Source organism: Indicator indicator, chromosome 1 (genome assembly GCF_027791375.1).
Source record: "Indicator indicator isolate 239-I01 chromosome 1, UM_Iind_1.1, whole genome shotgun sequence".
NCBI classification, from domain to species: Eukaryota; Metazoa; Chordata; class Aves; order Piciformes; family Indicatoridae; genus Indicator; species Indicator indicator.
In genome coordinates, this window is record NC_072010.1 from 127,148,078 (window position 1) to 127,170,935 (window position 22,858).

The window sequence follows — 22,858 nt, forward strand, 5'->3', positions numbered from 1 at the left end:
GATGACAGTCAGGTAAAACCAAACCTATCCTAACAATCCTGCTGAGCTTTTTCTGTCCTTGCTGGCCAATGAAGGTTACAAGTCTGAAGAGAGCAGAAAGGAGTGTTGGTTGGATCATTTCTGTATATGAGAAACTTGTTTTTTTTCTCTTTTTTTTCTCTGCTGAAGCATAACATGTGAGTGGGTATGTGCTTGTACAGCAGCAGACATATCCTATAAATAAAGGAGAGGACGTCGTAGTTTGAGACTTAGGCGGCAGGAACTGTAGCTGTCTTGGCAGAGTCAGTATGTGAGGGGTGGTTGTTGCACTCCAAGTACACAAGTAACAGGTTTTTAAACAGTGACTGGGGAGACAGGGTAAATTTACTGTGTGAGCCGGTAAGGTGGAATAGTGTGGAGTTTGCCAAGTAGAGAGGGGTCAGGCTGTTGGAACAAGGGAATGAATGGGAGCAGGTTGGTTGTAGCATGGAATAAGTGGGAGCAGTAAGAGGGCAGAGTGGGAATAGCAGTTGGAAGTCTTTTGTGAAGGATGTATGGAATAGCTCGTTCATTATTGTGTAGAGCTGTGAAAGGTGGGAAAGACTTTGAGCTTTGGAGGCGGCAGCTATAGAGGACGTACGCTTCTGTTTTATAATCAGGAGTATGGTGGGGGTGGTAATGAGAGACTGAAAATAGGCAGTGAAGGGGATGGGAACAGCATTTAACGGGGAGAGGATGGCAGCCTGTGGCCTGCTATTTAAAGCAGTGAGTGACATAGAAGGTGATGGGGAGGTACATAACAGCAAATGGTTGTGGGGTGGCAATGGCAACCCAATGATGCACGTAGTTTAGTTCACTTCTTAAAGTAAGAGTTTGACAGGTAAAGGCAAGATAGAGAAAGCAAGGAGGTGATATCTGTGCAGAGGCCAAGCACTCTGTGCTGGGCTGCCATTCCCCATAAGCTGCTCGAGGGCAGCTTCACTGGGCGCCTGTGGCCGGCAGCCATGACCCGCTAGGCTCTCCTGACCTGGTTCCCACGCTGGCTGGGAAGGCCGCCCGTGGCACCTGCGGGGCGAGCCCCAGCCTGGATGCAGAGGGATGAAAGGCACAACTTTGAGCTACCAAAAGTGGCTGCCTGTGGATGAGCGTCCTCAGGACCCTGACGCAGACAATGCTTGTTGGTGTCGCCTTCCCAAGCCTTAGCCATGCGCGGCCTCCGGTAGGCACCGGTGAGGGACTGCTCTCCCAGGGCGTGCCTGGTCTTGCCGCGGGTGCCGGTGCGGGCTGGCGGCGGTAGGATCGAACCTGCTCCTGGCTGACACAGCAAGGGGCAGGGAAGTGCTGGTGGGACCGGGCACGCTGCCGGGAGCGGGGCCGGGCCGCCGCGAGGCGGTGGCAGTTTGCCGTCCCGGGCAGCCCGCCTCCGGCCGGGCCCGCAGGTGGCGGCGGAAGTGACGGCCGGCGCGGGGTGCCTGTGGCGGGGGAAGATGGCGCCTGCGGCCGTGCTAGGCATCGCAGAAGGTAAACAAGTGTGAAAGGCGGGGAGCGGGCGGGAGCGGTAGGGACCCCGGGGGCGAGGCCAGATCAGGCAGGGCCGGGAGCGCCGGTAGCCGGGCGGCGCGGCACAGCACGGCGCGGCTTCCAACCTCCCCAAGAGCACGGACCGCGAGGAGGAGGGAGCCCAGGATCCCCCCCCCCCCCCCTCTTCCTCCGCCTCCTCCTCCCGGCTTTGCCTCAGTCATTGCCCCTCTCTTCAGCCCCCCGGCGCCTCCCTCTGCCGCCGCCGCCCCCGGCTTTATGTTACACCGAGGCCCCCCTCTCCGCCGTTCCAGCGGGAGGAGCCGCGTCTTCAGCTCCGCCGCTGCCGAGAGGTAGGTGAAAGCCGCCGTCGGGGTTCGCCGGGCCCACACGCCGCTGCGTACCCTACTGAGGGCAGCCCGGGTCCCCTCCTGGCCTTCGGGGATTTTCCTTCTCCTGTTGTGCCGGCCGAGGCAGCGGGGGTGGCGGGCCGGGTGCCCACGGGCGGCGGGGATGGAAGCGGCAGCGGCGGGGATGGCCGTTTCGCGGCGGGCGGGCACCGGCGACAGGCTTTGCGCGCCCGCGGGGCGGACCGTCACAGGGAGGCCTCTGGTGAGGCGGCTGCGGCCCAGAGCCGGGCGCTGCGGTCTCCTGAGGCGGTGCTCTTAACTCCGGGCAAGCCTGCCCCATTCGCCGGGGAGCTCGGCCCGTGAGCTCTCAGAGCAGAGCGGTGCTGAACGTGTCAAACCGACATGCTGAAGTAGGTCGTCTGAGTTCCTACCCTGAAAATGGGTATTTCGCGACCTGGGGGAGAAAAAGTGTCTGTGAGCTGAAGGGTGAAGGTGCCGCCCAGGATTGGTACTGGCGCGTTGACCAATTTGGTAAATACTTATATGTCGCTTGCAACTGTAAAGTTACTGATTTTGGGGTAGGATGTCTTTATGGTGGGTTTTTTTTGTGTGGTTTTGTTTTGTTTCATTTTATTTTTTTGTTTGGCTGTTGTATTGGGTTTTTTTCCCTTTGGAAGAATATGGAAACTGTAAAGCTATTACTGTATAAAAGGGCAGAACTTCTGAAGTCTGGCTTCCTGTTGACTTGTTTGTCCCAAAGATAATAACCCAGCTTTTTCACCACCATTGCCCCAGTTCACATTCTGAACCTCTCAGCATGCATCAACTTCCTTTCTGTCATTTTCCTTCCAACACCTAGCCAACATGTTTAATTTCTACCATGTCCTATAAACTTTCCCACTGTCACTCATCTCCTTTCACTTTCCTTAATTATAGCCTATGGCTGGTTAGAATCTACACGTGTTGATTTGCCTTTCAGCAAGCAAAGCAGTATGGATACTGTTAAGTTCACATTGGAGACACCAGATATTTTTCATTTATTTTACTGCCAATTTGGGGGAAATTTGTAAACATTTAATTTCTTTGAGATTTCAGTCTTATTGACAAGTGAAGCTGACATTTGGCAATGAGGTCAAAAGCTTTGTGTCTTGAACAAAAGGAGCAATCTCATGAATACATTTTTTTCAGAAGATGCCAAAAGTATTAACTAAGTTAGCAGTAAATACACAGGTAACAAAAAGAGAATTGTAAGGGGTAGCTAAACTACTATAATTTAGATTGAAATTATTTTTACAAATATAGTTCAAATACTCCTTGTAGATTGTGGCCATTTTTTATGCCAAAACTTTGTGACAAGTCAAAACCAGCAGGGTTATATTTTTGCAACCAAGAAATTCTTAACTTCCTACTTTTCTGTGTAAATACACCATGATTTCCGTGAGAAATATCTTCACAATGAGAAAATCACTCTTTGTTAATACTTTTTTTTCTTACATTTGGAAAATCTAATCATTATAGAAGCCACCAAAAAAAGGAATATTGCCAGGCAAGAGTAGTCCTGTCCACTTTGAGAGCAGTGGCAAATCTGTACTTTTCAACACTGCTATCATTTTACTTTTAGGTATTAGTGATACCATCTTTTCTAGCTAAAGACAATTCTCATGGATATATCAAAAATATTTTATACCGGGCACCTGTTATCAGTAAATGTAATTGGAAGAGCATTGAGCTGAGCTTGGCTCTATATCCAGGAGTGCGTTTTTGTGTACAGATGTAGTGATGCAATGATCTTTTATCCAGTTTATCTTAATGTCTGTGAAGTGCTGTTACGTTTTCCACATAATGGACTTATATGATGAGAAACTAATGAGTATCTCATTGATGTTAATTCATGAGACAGAAGCTGAGTTTGGATTTGGTTAGGTGAAGTTAAACTGGTCAAGTAACTACAGCAGATGAATGTGTCTGGCAGCCTTAAAATGCTTGTCAAGCATGTATTTTAATGAGAATCCTTTTGATAGTCATCCTAGGCTGGATTTATGGGCTGAGCTGGAGAGCATATTTTTTCCCCTCTGGTAGCTAGGGTTGTAGAAGGAAGTTTCTGATGTATTATATCATTGATTAGTGATCATCTACATCAGATATCATCTACATCAAATACATGTGGAGCTATACTCTTCACAGGATTAAAAAAAAAATGGTTCCAACCTTTTGTGTATGTTCTTCTAACATTTGCATCCTTCTTTGCAGAAAGACTTAGTTGGGTTATAGTATAATTGTTTAGAGAGTAATAAGAGCTGAGAAAACTATCCATTATGAATATATGCATATGAGAGCACCAACACAGCAGCTTGAACTAGAGATTTATGCAAAAGAAAACAACAAAACACTCTCTTCTCATACTGTACTCTATGAAGGCAGCTGAAGAATACTCAGGGTTCTAGCATACTTAGAGAGTGACATATGAACATACTGAGCTAAGATGCAATACATACTGAGTTTTAGTATGATTTGTTATAGCTCGTTCTAGTAATGCTTCTAGCATAACCATAGTGACCTTGGAGGCAATTGTCTTTTAAAGGTGCCACTGTCATTATGAATTGATGCAGACAGAGGTAGCAACATGGGCAGAGACTGAGAGGAGCTGTTACGGTCAGATGCGTGCCCTTAAAAATTTTTCATGGAGTGTGGACAATTTTCAGGAGTACCCAAGTTTTAATTTCAAGAGTTCTAGCACTCTGATTACCCTGAGTTGACATTGATTGGTAAGGTCCTCCTTGCTTCTGAAGTAACCAGGTGACTTTATAATTTTCAGCAGGGATCACATGAAGTCTTTAGTGTGAACCTACTGATGTGTTTAAGAGAAATTGTTTCCCAGGCTTAATGTAAAATTCTTTGTAATTAATATGCTAAAATACATATAAGCTCTATGTGTTTCTTTGTTTCTCATATTAGCAGTTGGATAGTTTTGATCTTTATGTGTTTCTTTGTTTCGCTCATTCGCAGCTGCATAGATTCGATATCCACTCATTATTGATCTATCTTATTTTTAGTTCATTTGTTCTGTTGCTGTTAGTAGGGAGTCATGAGGAGAAATGGTAGTTGATGCAAGATTTAATGATTTTAGTGTCCAAGCATGTAAACAAAGGTTTCATTTTGGGGATAAATTATTCACACTGTGAATAATTCACAGTGTATTTGTACACTCATCGTATTCTCACGCATTCAGTACACTGCATTCGAAGGCCCAGTTTTTAGTGATGAATATGTGCAATTGTGAAAGTTTTGCATGTCTGTGCAAATACCTGTATGTATTGTGTTTTCGTACATGTGTATAACATTTTACTATTGTGAAATATTCTATGCAGGAAAGTGTTTTAACAAAGTTAGAGCTGAAGAATTCTGCTCAATGACGTCTTTGCTATGCACCTTACTACATAAAGCATATGTAATGGCTCTAAAATTCCCATTTAAACACATGCACTTGATGGATGCAAGGAATGGGATAGCTTGGCTTTTAAGCTTTATTTCAGTACTTTGTAACAAAAGTATGGTTCTGTATTTCTGGTGAAATATCTTTTCATGGAACTCATAGATACAGTGTTGTGTGTGAAAATCCCTTGTTCAGCTGTGTTCACATAGGTGCTTTCTCAGAATTTCTATGAGCTAGGGTGAATGAACAAGTACTTCATAATCTCTAAACAAAGGAACTTGCTAGTTCTGTCTCCTGTCTCAGCATCTCAAATGAGTTATTAAAGGAACAACAGTAAAGCAGAGATCTGGCTTTCAACTGGTGTGCTGAAGTTGGTATTGTCAGTACTTGCCTGGAATAATACATTTCTATCCCTAGAAAGTCCACATAAGCTTACTAATTACATAAACTGCACACCTGTTTCAAGGCTGATTTTTCAGGAAGTACTGCTTTTGTATAGATTTTTAAAACAAACAAGGCATGATCCCAAAAAAGGGTATTCCAGAACTTCCTTCTCAGTAGCATTGTGCGTTTGGACTCCCATTTCTTCTTCTTGTGACTAAGAGCCTCAGACACCCTGAGGAAAGAAGGTTCTCCTTGTTTAGCAGGAAAAAGCAGTCTGGAACAGCGTTTTCAGACTTTTATTGCAGCTGCAGACTAAAGATGAGAAATCAGTGTTCCAAGTAAGTGCTTTAACAGTCACAGCAGAGTAGACTCTGTAATGCATTATGTGCTAAAAGAGGAAGAAATGTCAGGACAAAGCTAATAAGGTTAAGCTGATTTCTCTTTCGGCTTTTCAGCAGTAAATGTTAGTTCCTGTGCTGCATTATACTGCGCAGAACAATGCAGAGCATCAACTTCAGTATTTTTTTTAATTTTTTTCCCTTTTTATACATTAGAATTTTTTTGTTCCAGTTTTCTTACAGACTACTGTAGGCTATGCGCTTTCCTTTGGGTTAAGTATGCTATTGTGATTTGCATGCATGAGGAAAATCGAACTCTGAATTCTGCATTTTTATTGAAAATAGAGGGGAAAAAATCATTACGTTATTGTCCTCTGGGAAATAAGCTGCAGCATTTGAATAGTGCATAGAATTACATCTAAGATTGCAAGTGTGTGTGTGTGGGAGGAATGGCATAGCTATACTTTAGAAAAATGACTTCATTTGAGAGTATTTTGTATTACCTTTTTAATATTTGAACTACCACATTGCTTTCTGCTTTTGGCTGAGGATATTAGCTATAGAAATTAAGATTTTTTTTCAGCAGTTGATCATCATATGTATTTAACAGTCTCCTTTCTTGGTTTCTGTGCCTTTTTTTTTTTCTTGTCAATTTGGACTGGCCAATACATTTTTGTCTTGTAAAGGAAAATATTTCTACTGATACTGTGTATGGCTTTATGCCAAAAAAGGGGTATTTACTCTTTTTGTTTCATGCAGGAAGACAAGTAATCCTTTGCTATTCACTCACACCACCAGAGTCAGATAATGGTTGCATTCGATCTTAAAGCTCTTCTTCAACCAAAATGATTCTATGACAGAATTCTGAAGCTTCTTTAGATGGTGTTATGGAGAAGTTTTACTGGTTTTGTCTCATAATCCATTAAATGCTGTGTGATGTTAGGGAGGAAAAATATTATTGACATGAAAACTGCAGATTTACTAAAAATAATATAACAAGTGATGTGAAAAGAAGGATTAAGTGACACAAACCCCTACATTTTAAAAACATTTTGAAATAATAATTCCAGAGTTTTGACCACTTTGTTACCATTGTAAAGTTTTGTGGTTTACTTCTGGTTTTAATATATTTTTATGAAATGGACAGTTTTAGGGCGATGTGAAAACTGAAAACCTAAAACATGCCTCTTCAATGCATGGGGTTTAAAATGTTTTTTGGTGATTACTAACATTATTTTTTTGATAGATTTAAAATTTGAAGTGTAGTCCTTTATGTCTGATTTTGTGTGTTTGTGTCTTATTTCTATTAAATCAGAATTAAAGGGATAGTTGCAAAAAAAAAAAAAAAGTGACTTCATAACAGAATCACGGGCTGGTTGTGGTTAGAAGGGACCTTTGGAGGTCACTTGGACTGGCTCCAAGCTCAGCAGGGCCACCTAGAGCTAGTTGCCTAGGACTGTCTCTGATTCTATTTTTTTTGAGAGGAGGTTGTGTATTATTTATTTGTTTTGATCCTTCGAAAGAACACTGGAGGTGCCTCTCTGGATTTGGTACATTTGTCTCTGCTTACCTTCACTTGCCAGCTTTTGCTTTTTTGTTTCTTTTAAAGGTGGTGAAAGAAGCCTTTTAAAGCCATCCTATGAAAATGTTAATTTCTCCTTTTATTAGCAGCATACCTGTAATGTAATTATCTTTCTCAAGTTAAAGGGAAATATGTGTTTGGAGCTTACTGGTATGGTTCTTCTATGTTGTTCATGTGTGCAGTAATGTATGTACTGTTTTAAAGAGATGCCTTCCCAGAGAGTGCTGCCTGCATGAGCCTATATGATGGCAGATCCCATTATTTTCAGATAATATATGTTGCTTCATTTCTGACCTTTTTTGTTCCCCCAATCGTTGTGTTACTCTGTTTATGTCTCACATTTGCAAATTCAAAGTGTCCTGTCCTGCTTTTTCCATTGATCAATGGCTGAGCTGTGCCTCTTGGTTGGTAGAAAGAGACCTCTATAACCTAGATAGTTGTGCTGTCTGAGAATTCTAGTAGCCTTTGGACATCTTGGCCAATTTCAAATTCGAGAGAGCTCTTTCAAATTGCTGTGTATTTTAAGAAAATGGTTGGTCCATTTGAAGGCAAGTGACCATTTAATCTCTTTCAGGGAAGAGTGAACTATGAGCTCAACTATTACTAAACCTTAGAGAACTGGGGAAAGGGGGTTGTGTGTTTTAAGTGCTCTACTGAAAGAAGAATAAAAACTAGTATTAATATTTACCTTTTTACCACATACCAGAAATGCAATTATAAACAAAATTCTGTAAGGTAAGGCTTTATGCCTTCTCTTCAAATTGTTGCTTCTTTTTGAGGAGGAAAGAGTTAGTGAAGTAATTCTTTCCATGCCTGCTTTTGTGTAAGAATTGGCAACATCTAAGAAGAATATTTGATGGTAATTTTTCTTTCTGTTAGGTATGTGCTGTGTTCAGGATAAGAGACACAGGATAAGAAGTTCCAAAGGAGTTTGCATTTTTCTCTCTCCAGTGACATTGAGGGCAGTGTGCTATCATGGACATTGGTGAGAAAGCGACTGGATTGTCACTTTTGTTCTCTTGCTGCTGCTCTTACTTTCAGGAATTTGAATTTTGTAATAGGGCCTTAAATGTCATGTGAACACTCCCAGTATTGACTATTGTGCACAGAACCTGTCAGCAGGCTTCAACAGTGGGGAGCGGTGCTAATTCCATGAGGTGTGGCTACAAACACCCACTCAAGGTTTTAGTTTTGCATAGACAAAAGAGTATCTCCAGCTTTGTTTTCCAGGATGTGTGGTGGTGAATTAAGGAGAGATGACGACTATTGATAGCATCTAATATAATACATTGTAGTTAACAGTGGTAGCAAGGATGTGGTGCTTGAGGAAGTGGGAGTAACTCAACTACCCTCTGAAGTTGTGAGGTGTGGTCTAACCTAGAGAAGTTCATATACTGCTGTAAAGTAACCTGGAAAATCAGGTTTTACAAAATGTGTTGGTATGATGTATAGGTTACCAGTACCAAAATGTTAACCTTCATTGTTACAGGAAATTCAGAGGTAAATGCACAAAGAATTGAGTGAGTGTTGCAGTGTAACTTAAGGAGGCAATAAGCAAAGAGAAAATGGTTGAACCAATTCTAGTAACTGATTAACACCAAAAGGGGAAGATGTTACTCTTGTCCCTGCTCAAGTGTGATGTCCTGTTCCCTCTGCAGGGTTGATTCTTGTGCCATATCCCCTGCAGTGTCAAGTTAGAAGTCAGCTCACTGATAAGCAGAAAGCTCAAAACCTGGTTTGGAGGCTTTGTGTGTGCGTGCTGAGGAGTGGTGGTGCGTGTCATCCCCTCTGCCTTTATTTAGTTTTCTATCAGTTTCATGGGTTGAATTGGCTTTCTAGAGCAGCTCAATGAGCCATAGAAATTGCTTAAAGTAGGCAGCAGGAGCTCAGACCCCAGAATGAGGACAGAGAGGGAGAAGGGAGTGTGCCATTGTCCTTTGACTAATGTGTTTCAAGCAGCCTTGTGCAATTTTATCATACCTAAACTCTGGAAAGATGAGCAAGATTGTGGGAAATTCCTGGCTTTTGGAGAAGAGTGAGGGGAGACCTTATTGCTCTTTACAGCTATCTGAGAGGAGGTTGTAGTGAAGTGGATGTTGGTCTCTTCTCTCAAGTAACTGGTGATAGGACAAGAGGAAATGGCTTCAAGTTGTACCAGAGGAGGTTTAGATTGGATATTAGGAAAAAAAAATCTTTCCTGAGAGTGGTGAGGTATTGGAACAGACTGCAGCCCAGGGAGGTGGTGGAGTCACCATCCCTAGAGGTGTTCAAAAAACATGTAAACCTGGCACGTCAGGACAGTGGTCACGGAGGTATTGGGTTGACGATTGGACTTGATGACCTTAGAGGTCTTTTTCAACCTTAATGATTCTATGAAAAGTTTCTGGTACATATTTTTATTGAATATTTATCTTCCTTAACTTTAACAGGGATCCTGGTAGTCTTTAATTTCTTCTGCAGCTTGACTATAGCTTGCATGTAAGTAACACTGCATCTGCAAATGTTCAAATGCTTAATAAGCAATTAAGCTTCACTAAACCTAGTGTACAGAATATTATTTATTGTGACCTAATCTTGTCAGTGCTTCTTGTGCCTTAGTATTTTGCACTTCATAAATCTCATCACCAATTAATCCCTAAAGCAAGAAACAGCAGGGGAAAGGAACTATGCTGTTACAGAAGTGAAATACATAAACAGTATTTCTGAAAATACTGAGTTTCCTAGAAATAACTTTTGAGTAAATTGATACATCTTTTTAAGAGACTTTACTTTTTTTTTAGGTTATACCTTGTACAGATCTACTGGAGCTTGTTTCTGAAGTTAAGGAAGCTCAGCTTTTTTTCTGAAATCTTTGGTATTTAAGAGTGGGTGTTTTATTGCTCCCTGAGATAAATTCTTTAGAAAGATTGAGGGGGAGAAAGGAAGGAAACTTAACAACCTTTTTAGCATTGCATATTAATTATCTGACCAGTAAGTAGCTTGCAATAAGGAATCACTTTGGCGGTTTCACATAGTTACTTTTGCTCATTAACAAGAGAGTGTTTTGGGGGGGAGAAGTATCTAAAGTTTGTGTTTTATGTTGTTTCTTAAGTTGATTTTTCAGCTGAAAAGAAAAAAAAAAAAGGATGGTGAAGACTTTGAATTCTTACCTGATCAGGAAGGGTTTGTGATATGTTACTAGAAAAAAAAAATACTATTTTTATTTATTTATGTTTTCTTCCCCCCAGGTGATTCATGGCAGGGGACGTGGAAGGGTTTAGCTCCTCCATCCATGACACTAGTGTCTCTGCGGGATTCAGAGCACTGTATGAGGAGGGATTGCTTCTTGATGTCACACTTGTCATTGAAGACCACCAGTTTCAGGCTCATAAAGCACTGCTTGCCACCCAGAGTGATTACTTCAGGATTATGTTCACAGCTGATATGCGAGAACGAGATCAGGACAAAATCCATTTGAAAGGTCTGACAGCTACAGGCTTCAGTCATGTCCTCCAATTCATGTACTATGGAACTATTGAACTGAGTATGAACACTGTTCATGAAATACTTCAGGCTGCCATGTATGTCCAGCTTATAGAGGTTGTAAAATTTTGCTGCTCTTTTCTCTTAGCTAAAATCTGCTTAGAAAACTGTGCAGAAATTATGAGACTTCTGGATGATTTTGGTGTAAACATCGAAGGAGTCAGAGAAAAGTTGGACTCCTTTCTACTAGAGAATTTTGTGCCACTCATGTCCAGACCTGACTTCCTTTCATATCTGAGCTTTGAGAAGCTCATGTCTTACTTGGATAATGATCACCTGAGCAGGTTTCCAGAGATAGAGCTGTATGAAGCTGTTCAGGCCTGGCTGCGCCATGATAGAAGACGCTGGAGGCATACGGACACCATCATTCAGAACATCAGGTTTTGTTTGATGACACCATCCAGTGTTTTTGAGAAGGTTGGTGCATTTGAAAAACAATAGACAGGATTCAGCCTTTAGCTAGGGCAGCATGCCATTAAATAGGTAAGATTTCCAAACCTATTAGGAGTAACAAAAAGATAGCATTTATTTTTCTAATAAATCTATAGAAGACAGACATCTAAAAGTATTGTCAACTGGTTATTAGATAATAGTATGTACAGTGACTGGAGAACAGGTAGGTTTGCAATGCATGTTTTTAGATGACTTTCATATGGAAAGGACGTTTTAATATAAGGTCACTGGTAACAAGTTTTCTTTCAGTCATTCTTACTGTTTTCAACAAGTTGCTTCTTGCTTTCCAGAGATTTTAGAGCTACATATAGTATTTAGAGCATATGCCATGATAATTATTGATACGATCAAAACAGTGACTAGATTTTATGTGGTTTAGGTACGGATGAAAACTAGCAGCTGCTGTTAAATCTGCAGATTTGTTGTTGTATTTTTAGTGCTCATGCTGCTACACGACAGTTAGAAACAAGCCCTGATGCTGCAAAGTTACACATGCATTTGGTTCTACGCAAGGCACATAATGCAATCAAAAGTTATTGGATGGTGTAAAATGTAATGGTGTATTCTAAGTGTCAGAGGAATCTTTGTAACCGATAGTCTGAAGTTCAGCTGATCACTGTATGTATTAAGCTGAAAGAGAGCTTGCTTTTTCTACTGTTCTGTTAGGAATAGAAAAAAACTACATTGTTTTCTAGTTCCTGAGAATCTTGAGTATTTGTCAACCATTGAGAATTACAAAACTTAGTAAGCAGCTAGTAACAGTAAGAGTGTTCAGGGTAGGAATTACTTAAACTGCTATTTTGTTTTAACAATGTTAATCTTGTGTGACAAGGTACAATTTTAATTTGTGTATTTTTCACCCCTCAAGGAATTAATAGGATTCAAAGCCCTGTGATTTTTTGGGGCTTCTTACAAATCACTTTCCTGTGTAGCTTTACGCTTTACTTTGGTACCTAGTGAATATACAGATAATGGTACATTGTTCTTGGTGGTTTTAAGGGCTACTGAATCATTTAAGTGGTAATGCTTATGCTTACACATTTTCATATATTAAATTATAAGAGCTATTACTTGAGAGACTAGCGAGCTTTTATATTATGGATTGTGTGTGAATATAGAAGTAATGCATGAAGCATGTTTATGGTTCTGTGTTAGCTTATAGACAAATACTCAACATGTTTTAGAATAGTAATGTTTATATTGGGTTAAAACATTTCCAGCTAGTCAGAGCTGAACTCTGCAAGATAATGTGTAGTGTCTTGGTTTTTGTAATTTTTTTTACCTTATTACATCTTCTAAAGCCCTTCAGCAGTTAAACTGATAGATTTAACTTGGGGGACCTTATTGCTGCCTTCCGATACCTGAAGGGATCCTACAGGAAGGCTGGAGAGGTACTTTTCATAAGGGTGTCTAGCCATAGGGTAAGGGAGAATGGTTCTGAGCTGAGGGAGAGTAGGTTTAGACTGGATCTTAGGAAAAAGTTCTTCAATACAAGGGTGGTGAGACTCTGGAATAGGCTGCCCAGAGAGGTTGTATATGCCTCCTCCCTGAGGGTGTTCAAGGGCAGGCTGGATGAGGCCTTGGGCTACCAAGGCATCCATGACAGGGGTGTTGGAGTAGATGATCTCTAAGGTCACTTCCAACCTAAGCCATTCTATGATTCTCAGAGTATTCTTAAGGACAGTCTAATAGTGTAAGAGTGTTGTGAAAGAGCCTGCTTCAGCTCTTTGAGTTTTTGGGATAAAAATTCAAGCATCGAGCTGTCTTCAGTTACATTTCTGTAAGCACAAGTGAAGAATACATGCTGGTCTTCAGCATGTTTAGGTGTAACTTGTGGAGCTGGTTTTGGTATCAGTTGTATAAATCCCGCATACTGTGCTTCTCATATTTTACCTGGGCAGCTACCAGATGACCAGATAGGTCTGACTTAAGGAGAGAAGTAATTTTCAGCATCACAGTTCATACACCTACATGTAAAAGCTTTATCTGTGAGCAACTTTTCCATTAATGGTAAGTGGAGATTCTGAAGCAGGACAATACAGATAAATAACTCTGTCATTTGTTACTGTAGCCAGGAAGGTATTTGTGTTTTGCCTTGGCTAGATAGTGCTGAGTAGTCCAGTATGACAGGTGACAAAGGACAAGTGCAGTTGGAGCTAACATTAAAATATAGACCATGGAGTTTTTCCGGGGAGGGGAACCAAAAATAAACCCAAACCCAAAATATATCCATTAATTCTTCTGTAAGTAACTTGAGGGAATGTCTCTTCTGTGTGTAGAAGGGGAAGATGTGTTGGTTAAATGGTTTGATTGTTCTTCATTTTTTGTGAGTTTTGGTTGGTTGGTTGTTTTTTTGGTTTTGTTTCAGTTTTTTTTTGTTTGTTTGTTTGTTTTTTGCAAGGGGATGTTTTTTCATTTTTTTTCTGGGATTCACAAGCAGAATTCACCCTTTTCCTGAAGCCAGCACATACTGAAGGCCTGCATGAATGTACCAAATACAATCTGAGGTTGACTCTTCTGGTTCAGCAAACTGTATTCACTGTACACTGTCTGGCTTGTCATATGTACTGTTATGTAATCTTTCTAATACATATTTCTAAGATGCCTGTCATTGTAGTATATGAATAACTTACATAACCTTGCAAGTTACAGTAAGAATACTTTTGGCCTCTCAAGCCACTCTTTCTTACATAATTGTTTAAAAGTGATTTTGAGTGGGATAGCTTTGTCCTTTTAAAAATGAGGTAATGACTCTAGACTTAGACCTTGAGGCTGATGTGTGTTTGGACTGCACAAGTGATGGTTCAGCCTATTTGCTTACTCTGAACTGTTCTGGCAAAACTGCTTCTGAAGTATGGGTATATACTCCTTTTAGTTCCTCAGCCCTTAAAATAGGTATAGGTGTATGAGAGAAAATGGAAAGATGAATGAAGTAAGGATTTGAGGAATAGTTACAAAATAAAGCAAAGTATATGGGTAGAAGCACAAGTTCCACTATCCGTGTTACACTTTATTGAAACATATCCTTGGATCAGTAAGTCCTGAGGAAGGTTGGAGATAAAACTGAGAGGGCATTTCTCCTAGATCATTCGAATTAATCTCTGTTACTGGGGTCAGCCATGTCATGATTTCCTTTACTGTTTAAGCTGAGCCTCTCAATTCTGGCATATAAGTTGTTTGTTCCACTTTGATTTGAGAGGTTAGAGTTAGATTGATGTGTAGTAATTTCTCTTGCCAATTTCTAAAAAGGAACAGCAAAATGCTCAGTTTGAGGGCATTGTCCTTTCAGCACAGAGGCTATGTCATCTTGACTTTCTGTCATTAGTGTGAAAAACAGCGAGTGTTTTGTAGCACTTGCAGAATACTCTGTGCTGGTGCTGACCAGTTTTTGTGGTGGCCAAGAGATGTAGCTAAGTAATGCCCCATGCTAGAAAAAGGGGAAGTTAAGTACAGCAGCTTTTCCAATTTAGTTGCAAAATCATTTGATTGCTGCTGTTTTAGAGACATATGTATTTTTCTATTTAACTGTGTTTTGTTGTGGAATAAGTTTGTTAACAATTTGGTAGTGTTTGCTGACAGGCTTACAATTGTGCTTAGAATATGGCCAGAGAGAAGCAGATGTGGAAATAATAAGGATCTTAGTAGCATTGATGGATCTTTAGTTTAAATTCAATTTAATCTGTAGTAAAATATCAACTTGTGCTCTCTCGAAGTCTGATACAAATGCCATCATTATTAATTGAAAAGGTGTAGCATAGCTTCTCTGTTGCTAGTAGCTGAGTTTGAGTTGCATCAATTAAAGCTTCAGAATTGGCAGGTTTTGAAAACTTAGGTAAGCACAATTTTATAACCTTTGATATATTTCTCTGCTTATGTAGCTAGAGATGATGATTCAGGTTGGACGTTAGAAGGAAGCTCTTTACCATGAGAGTGGTGGAACGCTGGAACAGGTTGCCCAGGGAGGTAATTGAGGCCTCATCCTCAGAGATACTCAAGGTGAGGCTCAACAGGGCTCTGAGCAACCTGATCTAATGGAGGATGCCCCTGCTGACTGCAGGGCAGAGTTGGACTGGCTGGCCTTTGGAGGTCCCTTCCAACCCAAACCCATCTATGATTTTATGATAGTGTCAGATTATGAGCCATCCAGATTTTTTTCTGTGTATTTTTTTTTTAACCAGTTCTGCAGAAGGAACCAAGTTAGTATCTATTCCATATAATAACCAGTTATTAACTAACATATACATATATACCTCATGTAAATTTAGTTGCCAGTTGTACAAATAATAGATGTTTAGTTTGGGCACTTAAAAAAAACCCAAAAAGGCATTTCTTCATGGTTTTGAAAGCTTTTTGCTAAATGCCCAAGCAACAAAAATATAATGGCTGTAAATATTTGTATGATGAAAAAGGGGGGAAAAAAACCCTATATACTGAAGTCAGACTTGTTTTATACAACATTTATCTTGCATTTCATTGTTCTTCCTGCAGCTTGATTGTTTTAAGGGGGTAGGAAGATGACAAACATTAATATGGGATACATCAGGTGTGTTTTGTGAGGATCACTTTGCAAATTAGAACCAGTGGCTTACAGTTTTTGCTTTACTTTTTCCTAGATGGAAAATTTTGAAATTTGCATATCTCCTGCAACGAGAAGAGCATGCATTGAAATACAGCAAAAAAAAATAGACAATGATTATAGCTACATTAATTTGGAAAGTCAGCACTTTTCGTGGAGTATTTCACTGATTCAAAATGAAGAAAATGCATTCAAGCTCAAAATTTATTATGGCTGGAGGAGTGGTGGTGATTTTTGTGAAGCCTTGGATCTTTTTCGTGTTGACTACCTAGGGAGTGAATGGATGTTTTGTTTTGTTATTTTAAATGAAATTACACGTTTGATTTTATTCTGTTCTCTGTCTGATTGTGAACCACTGTAACTGGTAGGTGATGCAGTGAGACAGTTCTCATGAGATAATTCTTTGGGGACCTCTTACATTAGTGCTGTATCCTAGCAGACCCTCTGTAAGATTTTGTCCAGAAAACTGAAGAGCAGTAGTAGAAGGAATGTAGGAAAAGCTTTATACTTGAATTAAATCCTTTTTAAAAATATAACTGGGGCTTGTGAGGAAGACCAACTTAAACTTTCCTGGAGACCCTTCAGCAAGGTAACAGTCTGGTTTTTAAACTTGGAAAATGCTGTGAAGCATTTATATTTTTTATCAGTTCTAGAGTTGCCAATGTACTCTCAAGAACACCCTTTTGGTTTGCTTGAAGGTTCATCATAGTTTCCATCAGTTCTACATATTTTGCAGAAACTTGTGAGTATTGTCTCTAGCTGAGGATGTTGGTTAGGAGTTGCATCTTCCTTCTAGAGCCTCTCCGTTTGAACTTAATTGAAATTGGTCTAATTTGAAATTGGTCTTTTGGTAAGCACTTAGACATTTGTTGGTTAGCTGCTTCTTTCTGCTTACAGGAAAATGCCAGAAGTCTACTTTTGAACACTGAGGGATTTCCTTCAGTGTATTTTGGGTGTCAGCAGTTCCCACAAAAGGCTTGATGAGGCTAAAATCTACTAAAATATGTGCACAGCTTGAAGTTGTGTTGTAAAATTTAAACACCTAAGTTTTAATGTTTCTCTTTCATTGTACACACTTGGTGGAGCAAGTGCAGAGGAGGGCAGCAAAGCTGGTGAAGTGCCTGGGGAACTTACAAGAGCGACTGAATGAGCTGGGGCTGTTTAATTTGAGCAGCAGAGACTAAGGGGAGACCTCATCGCTCTCTACAACTGCCTGAAAGCACAATGTAGAGAGGTTGGTGCTGGTCTCCTCACAGGTAATTAGTGATAGAACAGGAGGGAATAGCCTAAAACTGCAGCAGGGTAGGTTTAGACTGGAAATTAAGAAAAAATCTTTCACAGAAAGAGTGGTCAAGCATTGGAACAGGGTGCCCAGGGAGGTGGTTGAGTCACCATCCCTGGATGTGTTTAAAGGTCTTTTGCATGTGGGTTTTGGGGATCTGGTCTAGGGGTGAACTTTGTAGAATAGGGTCAGTGAATGATTCTGTGAAAATTATTCAGAAGTGTAGGTGGTGGGTTTTCCTCTACTATGGGCTGAATAGGACTTTCCCACAGATACTGTGTGGGTGTGAAAATGAGCAAACTGACCTACATTTGCTTTGTCCTCTTTATTACAAGCAAGTGTACTTTCATACAGGCATATCCTAACATTTGTCATAGACCATTATTTCAGCCTCATAAGTGGTACTGCTCCTGTAAAGCATAGGTTTGCCTTTTTTTTTTTTCTCTGAATGTTCTAAGAATTCTTAGTACTTGCATATTGTCGTGTTCATCTCTTCAGGGTTATGCTTGAAAATAGCTTCCCCAGGAACTTTAGTCTAAAGAGCTGTTTATATCTGGTAGTTGCATTTGCTTCCTGACGTCTTTAGGTGAGGGAGTGAGGTTTTGCTTTGATGTTAATGCCTTCATCAAGTACTAGTCTTGAGACTGTCTCTGGAATTAGAGATCTTCCTTGTTTCCTTTGCATGCTCTCATGGGGTGAGATTTAGGCTATGCGAAGGAGTAGAGTGTTGAGGATATATAAGGCTTATGTTAATTCTAGTTTCTGGCTGGCATTTCAATTTCTAGATCTAAAGACAGAGTTGTAAATGCTGAGGGGAAAGAAAAAACATTTTCCATCTGTGCCAGGCTTTTCTGGCATGCTTCACGTTGTAAGCATGTTGATCCTGTTGTCTTCCATAATCATCCAAGAAAACTTGAAATGCATGTAGGTGGAACAAAAATCACCTTTTTATTTCATTCCAAAAATGATAGCTCCAGTTTGGGAATGCATGAAATAGTCCTAATTTTGTAGAACTGGAAAGTTACTTTATCCTTAAAAGTAACCTGTCCAAGATTCTTTGTTATTTTAACTTTGGATTTCTCCCTTCCCTCCCCTCCCTCCCCTCCCTCCCCTCCCTTCCTCTTTTTAAAACCTTTAAGGCTTCCTTTACCATTTTTCTGTGCTGTTATCCTTCCCACCATCCCTGCCCCAGTGTATTTTCTGTAATTTCTGTTCAATCTTTTCAGTCAGGCAAGGAATGTTTGTATAATATAGTCTTTGTTTGCAATAAGAAAATAGATCTGTTATTCCTGAGAAGAGTTTGGTTTATTCTGTGTGTTTTGTAAAGCACTACACCTAAGCAAACCTTTCTGTGCCATCGTCAAACTGGTAAAAATCATAGAATGATTTGTGTTGGAAGGGACCACAAAAGGTCATCTAGTCTAACCCCCCTGCACTCAGCAGAGACATTTTCCACTAGACCAGGTTACTCAGAGCCTTGTCAAACCTGACCTTGAATAGCTCCGGGGATGTAGCCTCAGCTATCTCCCTGGGCAATCTGTTCCAGTGTTCTACTACCCTCATGGTAAAGAATTTGTTCCTCACATCCAATCTAAATCTCCTCTTCTCTAATTTCAAACCATTGCCTCTCATCCTATCACCCCAGGCCTTTGTAAACAGTCCCCCTGCAGCCTTCTTGTAGGCCCCCTTCAGGTAGGAAGGATGCTATTAGGTCTCCCTGGAGCCTTCTCCAGGCTGCACAACCTCAGCTTCCTCAGCCTGTCCTCATAGGAGAGGAGCTGCAGCCCCCTGATCCTCTTGGTGGCCCTCTTCTGGACTCACTCCATCATGTTCATGTCCTTCCTGTATTGAGGGCTCCAGAGCTACCAAAAAACAGTCGAAAGATGTTGAATATTGCCCCAAGAATAATATATACAGTCTTCATGTAACCATACTCTTTTCCCAAACAAAGATAAGTCAAACTTGTGAAAACAAAGTAGGGGAAAGAAAAAGTGTAAATAAAATCATCATATCATGTAACTCTTGAGCTATACAGTGCTTTATGATGGCAGGTTAGTAATCAGGGGGGTTGGAAAATCTGATCTGTAAACCAGTATCACAATCTGTGTGAATCATATCCAATAACACCATTTCATCTAACAGCAGAATATCTTAATTGCTATACAAGGAAGTGAAATGATGAACAGAAGGCTAACAAAATTTGATTGATACATGTTTATGGAACAAGAAACTACTTCATTCACATAGTATAAAAACCATTTCCAAATTCTTTTTCATATCTGTGAAAACTTGCACTACTGCTCTTAGGCAAGTGGTGGTACAGGCTTTTGTCCCTTGGGACGGTGAATAGAAGAAGGTGGAGGAACAGATACTGAAAAAATAGTAGCTCCTGATACTATCTTGTGGCTGCTTTGAAATGCCAGTGGCCTGACATTTCTTCAGAGCATTGCTTCTTTGCTTTGGAGCTGATGGTAACTAAAGGCATTCAGAGTGTTTGAAAGCAGTCCAGATTTATGTGGAAGAAATTGTGACTTAGGATCAAATCTGATAGAGAATTTGTGGATTTGGCAGTATCTAGAGGGTTTTCATTTGTTTTTTAGAAATGTAATTTAGAATGCTGGTTTAGACCAGACTCTACAGGAAGAGCGAAGCGTCTTTGAAGAGAATCACACAGTGACTCGAGGGCTGCCTGGAGCTAGATTTATTAAACTGTTCAAGACAGGGATGTGGTTTTTCAGGACCAGTCTCAAGGACTTAAATTGGTTTAGATAGGAGGAGGGGGTTTTGGAAAGGTAAATTCTTGCAGTCTGCCCCTACAACCTCCCAACTCCAATAAAACTGATCAGAGAGAACTCTTTTCAAGTTGAGATGACACCAAGAAGGAGCACTTCACTACTGTGTGGTAATTCAAAAGTTGTGACTATGGGAAAGTGGAAGTTCTAACCTACCTACCTCCACAGCTTACTAAATAAACACGCAACCAAAAGATTCAAGGTTGCTGTGTTTTCTTCTTGTGTTAAAGGCATTTTGTAACGTGGAGACTCACAGAGGGGAAACCATGAAGGCAACCATCATGGCAAGTGGTTAGTGCAATCATGTACTCTGAAGGAAGGGGTTTGGGTACTTTCCCTTCCCACTCCACCCCAAGTAAACAGTCTTATGAGCAAGCCTGGCATTTGGGAGTACCTGCTTGGGCTTGTGGGAATTCAGCAGTAATTAGACTAGAGTAGATCTTGGTAAATGCAGAAGAGGTGTGTAGAATGCTTTCAAAACCAGGAAAACAGTCCATTTGTAATTTATGTGCTTCATGGCTTAAGAAGAAGATGAGCAGAGGCTTTTTTTGAGAGAAGGAATAATGATTCTTAGACTTGGGGATTTCATTTGTGTCTAATTCTGGCTTAAATTCTGCATGTGAGTATTCTGAAAACGTTAGTCACCGCCGTTAATCGCTAAATTGCCTTCTGGATTTTGGGTAACAGTATATTAGCTTAAGCCTCTGTGCACAAATGCAATTGCTGTCAAGATTGCCTGAATGAAAAGAAGTAAAATAATCTTCTGATGACACATAGTCATTTAGATGTTTTAGATCGTTTCTCTTGGTCGGAATTTTAATGTCTTTTAAATGTATTCATAGGTAAAAACATCAGAGTTTTATCGCTACTCCCGGCAGCTGCGACATGAGGTTGACCAAGCCATGAATTACTTTCATAGCGTTCACCAACAGCCTTTGATGGAAATGAAATCGAACAAAATTCGCTCTGCCAAACCCCAGACTGCAGTATTTAGAGGAATGATAGGACACAGTATGGTAAACAGTAAAATCCTTCTCTTGCACAAACCAAGGGTCTGGTGGGAACTAGAGGGTCCTCAAGTACCTTTACGACCAGACTGCCTTGCCATTGTGAATAACTTTGTGTTCCTGTTAGGTGGGGAAGAACTGGGACCAGATGGTGAGTTTCATGCATCATCCAAAGTGTTTAGATATGACCCAAGACAGAACACTTGGTTACGAATGGCAGACATGTCTGTTCCACGTTCAGAGTTTGCTGTTGGAGTTATTGGGAGATATGTTTATGCAGTGGCTGGGAGGACCAGGGATGAAACGTTTTACTCAACTGAACGGTATGATATTACTGAAGATAAATGGGAGTTTGTGGATCCCTATCCCGTCAATAAATACGGACATGAAGGGACTGTGCTTGGTAACAAGTTGTATATCACTGGTGGAATTACATCATCTTCAACTTCTAAGCAAGTGTGTGTGTTTGATCCCAGTAAAGAAGGGACAGTAGAGCAGCGAACAAGGAGAACTCAAGTGGTCACTAACTGTTGGGAGAACAAATGCAAAATGAATTATGCAAGATGCTTTCACAAAATGATTTCTTACAATGGTAAGCTTTATGTCTTTGGTGGCGTCTGTGTGATCCTGAGGGCCTCCTTTGAATCTCAAGGATGTCCTTCTACAGAGGTTTATGACCCAGATACTGATCAATGGACTATATTGGCTTCTATGCCGATTGGTAGGAGCGGTCATGGTGTAGCTGTGCTGGACAAACAGATAATGGTTCTTGGAGGCCTTTGTTACAATGGTCACTACAGTGATTCGATTCTCACCTTTGATCCAGAGGAAAACAAATGGAAAGAAGATGAATATCCAAGGATGCCATGCAAGCTGGATGGCTTGCAAGTCTGCAGCTTGCATTTTCCTGAATATGTTTTGGAGCATGTCAGACGTTGCAGCTAAAATAAACAACTCAGTGAAATGCAAAAAGCTATACCCAGTTTGTTTAAAAAATACAAACAATTCCTTCAGAGACATTACCTTGTGTGTGAGAACAACTGCTAAAAGCTTGAGAGAAACAGGATGTACAGGGAGTATACTTACCAAGTTCATCAGAAGAGCCAATAAGTTGGTCTGATATTGTAAAGTTTTTTGTTTTTTTAACAAATATAATTCTAAGTAGGGGAAAAAAATCTCAGTGTGCTTTTTTTTTGGGGGGGGAGTAACATTTTATGTCCATAATACTTTCTTCTTCCTTTTTTTAAAATGGCCATACATACAACTGTGCTTCTGAAATCAGTTGAGTTTGACAAAATATTTGTGGAAGAAGAAGGACTTTATTTTCATTTTTTATCGAGCATTAAAATAAAACTCATCACCTGGTTGTACTAGAGTACAACCAGGTCTAAAACATCAAAACTGAACCATTTCTGTCTTGGATGCTTTTCCCATTAATTGCCAAGTATTCTTGAATCTACTAGGTGGTTTTGTTTTCCCTTATATATGTTGAAGAATAATCTTAACCCCTTTGCATGTTCTTTTTCCTAGTTTTATGTAGTAGTACCAGTAAGTCTGCCAAAATTCAAATTACACATGTTCTACTAAATTGAAAACAAAACTTTTTTTTTTATATTCAAAACACTATTTCTCTGCTGCCTTC

The 22,858-nt window shown here is 40.4% G+C and overlaps 1 protein-coding gene across 1 annotated transcript; it reads left to right on the forward strand.

The window, feature by feature from the left end:
• The first annotated feature begins 1,465 nt into the window (after positions 1-1,465).
• On the forward strand, positions 1,466-22,308 carry KLHL15 (kelch like family member 15). The gene is made up of 3 exons (XM_054382951.1): positions 1,466-1,500; positions 10,812-11,523; positions 21,052-22,308. The coding sequence occupies exons 2-3, from the start codon at positions 10,819-10,821 to the stop codon at positions 22,159-22,161; spliced, it is 1,815 nt and encodes a 604-aa protein (XP_054238926.1). The 5' UTR covers positions 1,466-1,500; positions 10,812-10,818; the 3' UTR covers positions 22,162-22,308.
• The last annotated feature ends 550 nt before the right edge of the window (positions 22,309-22,858 follow it).

Bases quoted from the DNA above. Each gene is read 5' to 3' on its own strand.
- KLHL15 (XM_054382951.1), top strand. From the start codon at position 10,819: ATGGCAGGGGACGTGGAAGGGTTTAGCTCCTCCATCCATGACACTAGT. The intron at 11,524-21,051 runs GTTGGTGCATTT...ATGTATTCATAG, and splicing joins CATCCAGTGTTTTTGAGAAG to GTAAAAACATCAGAGTTTTA.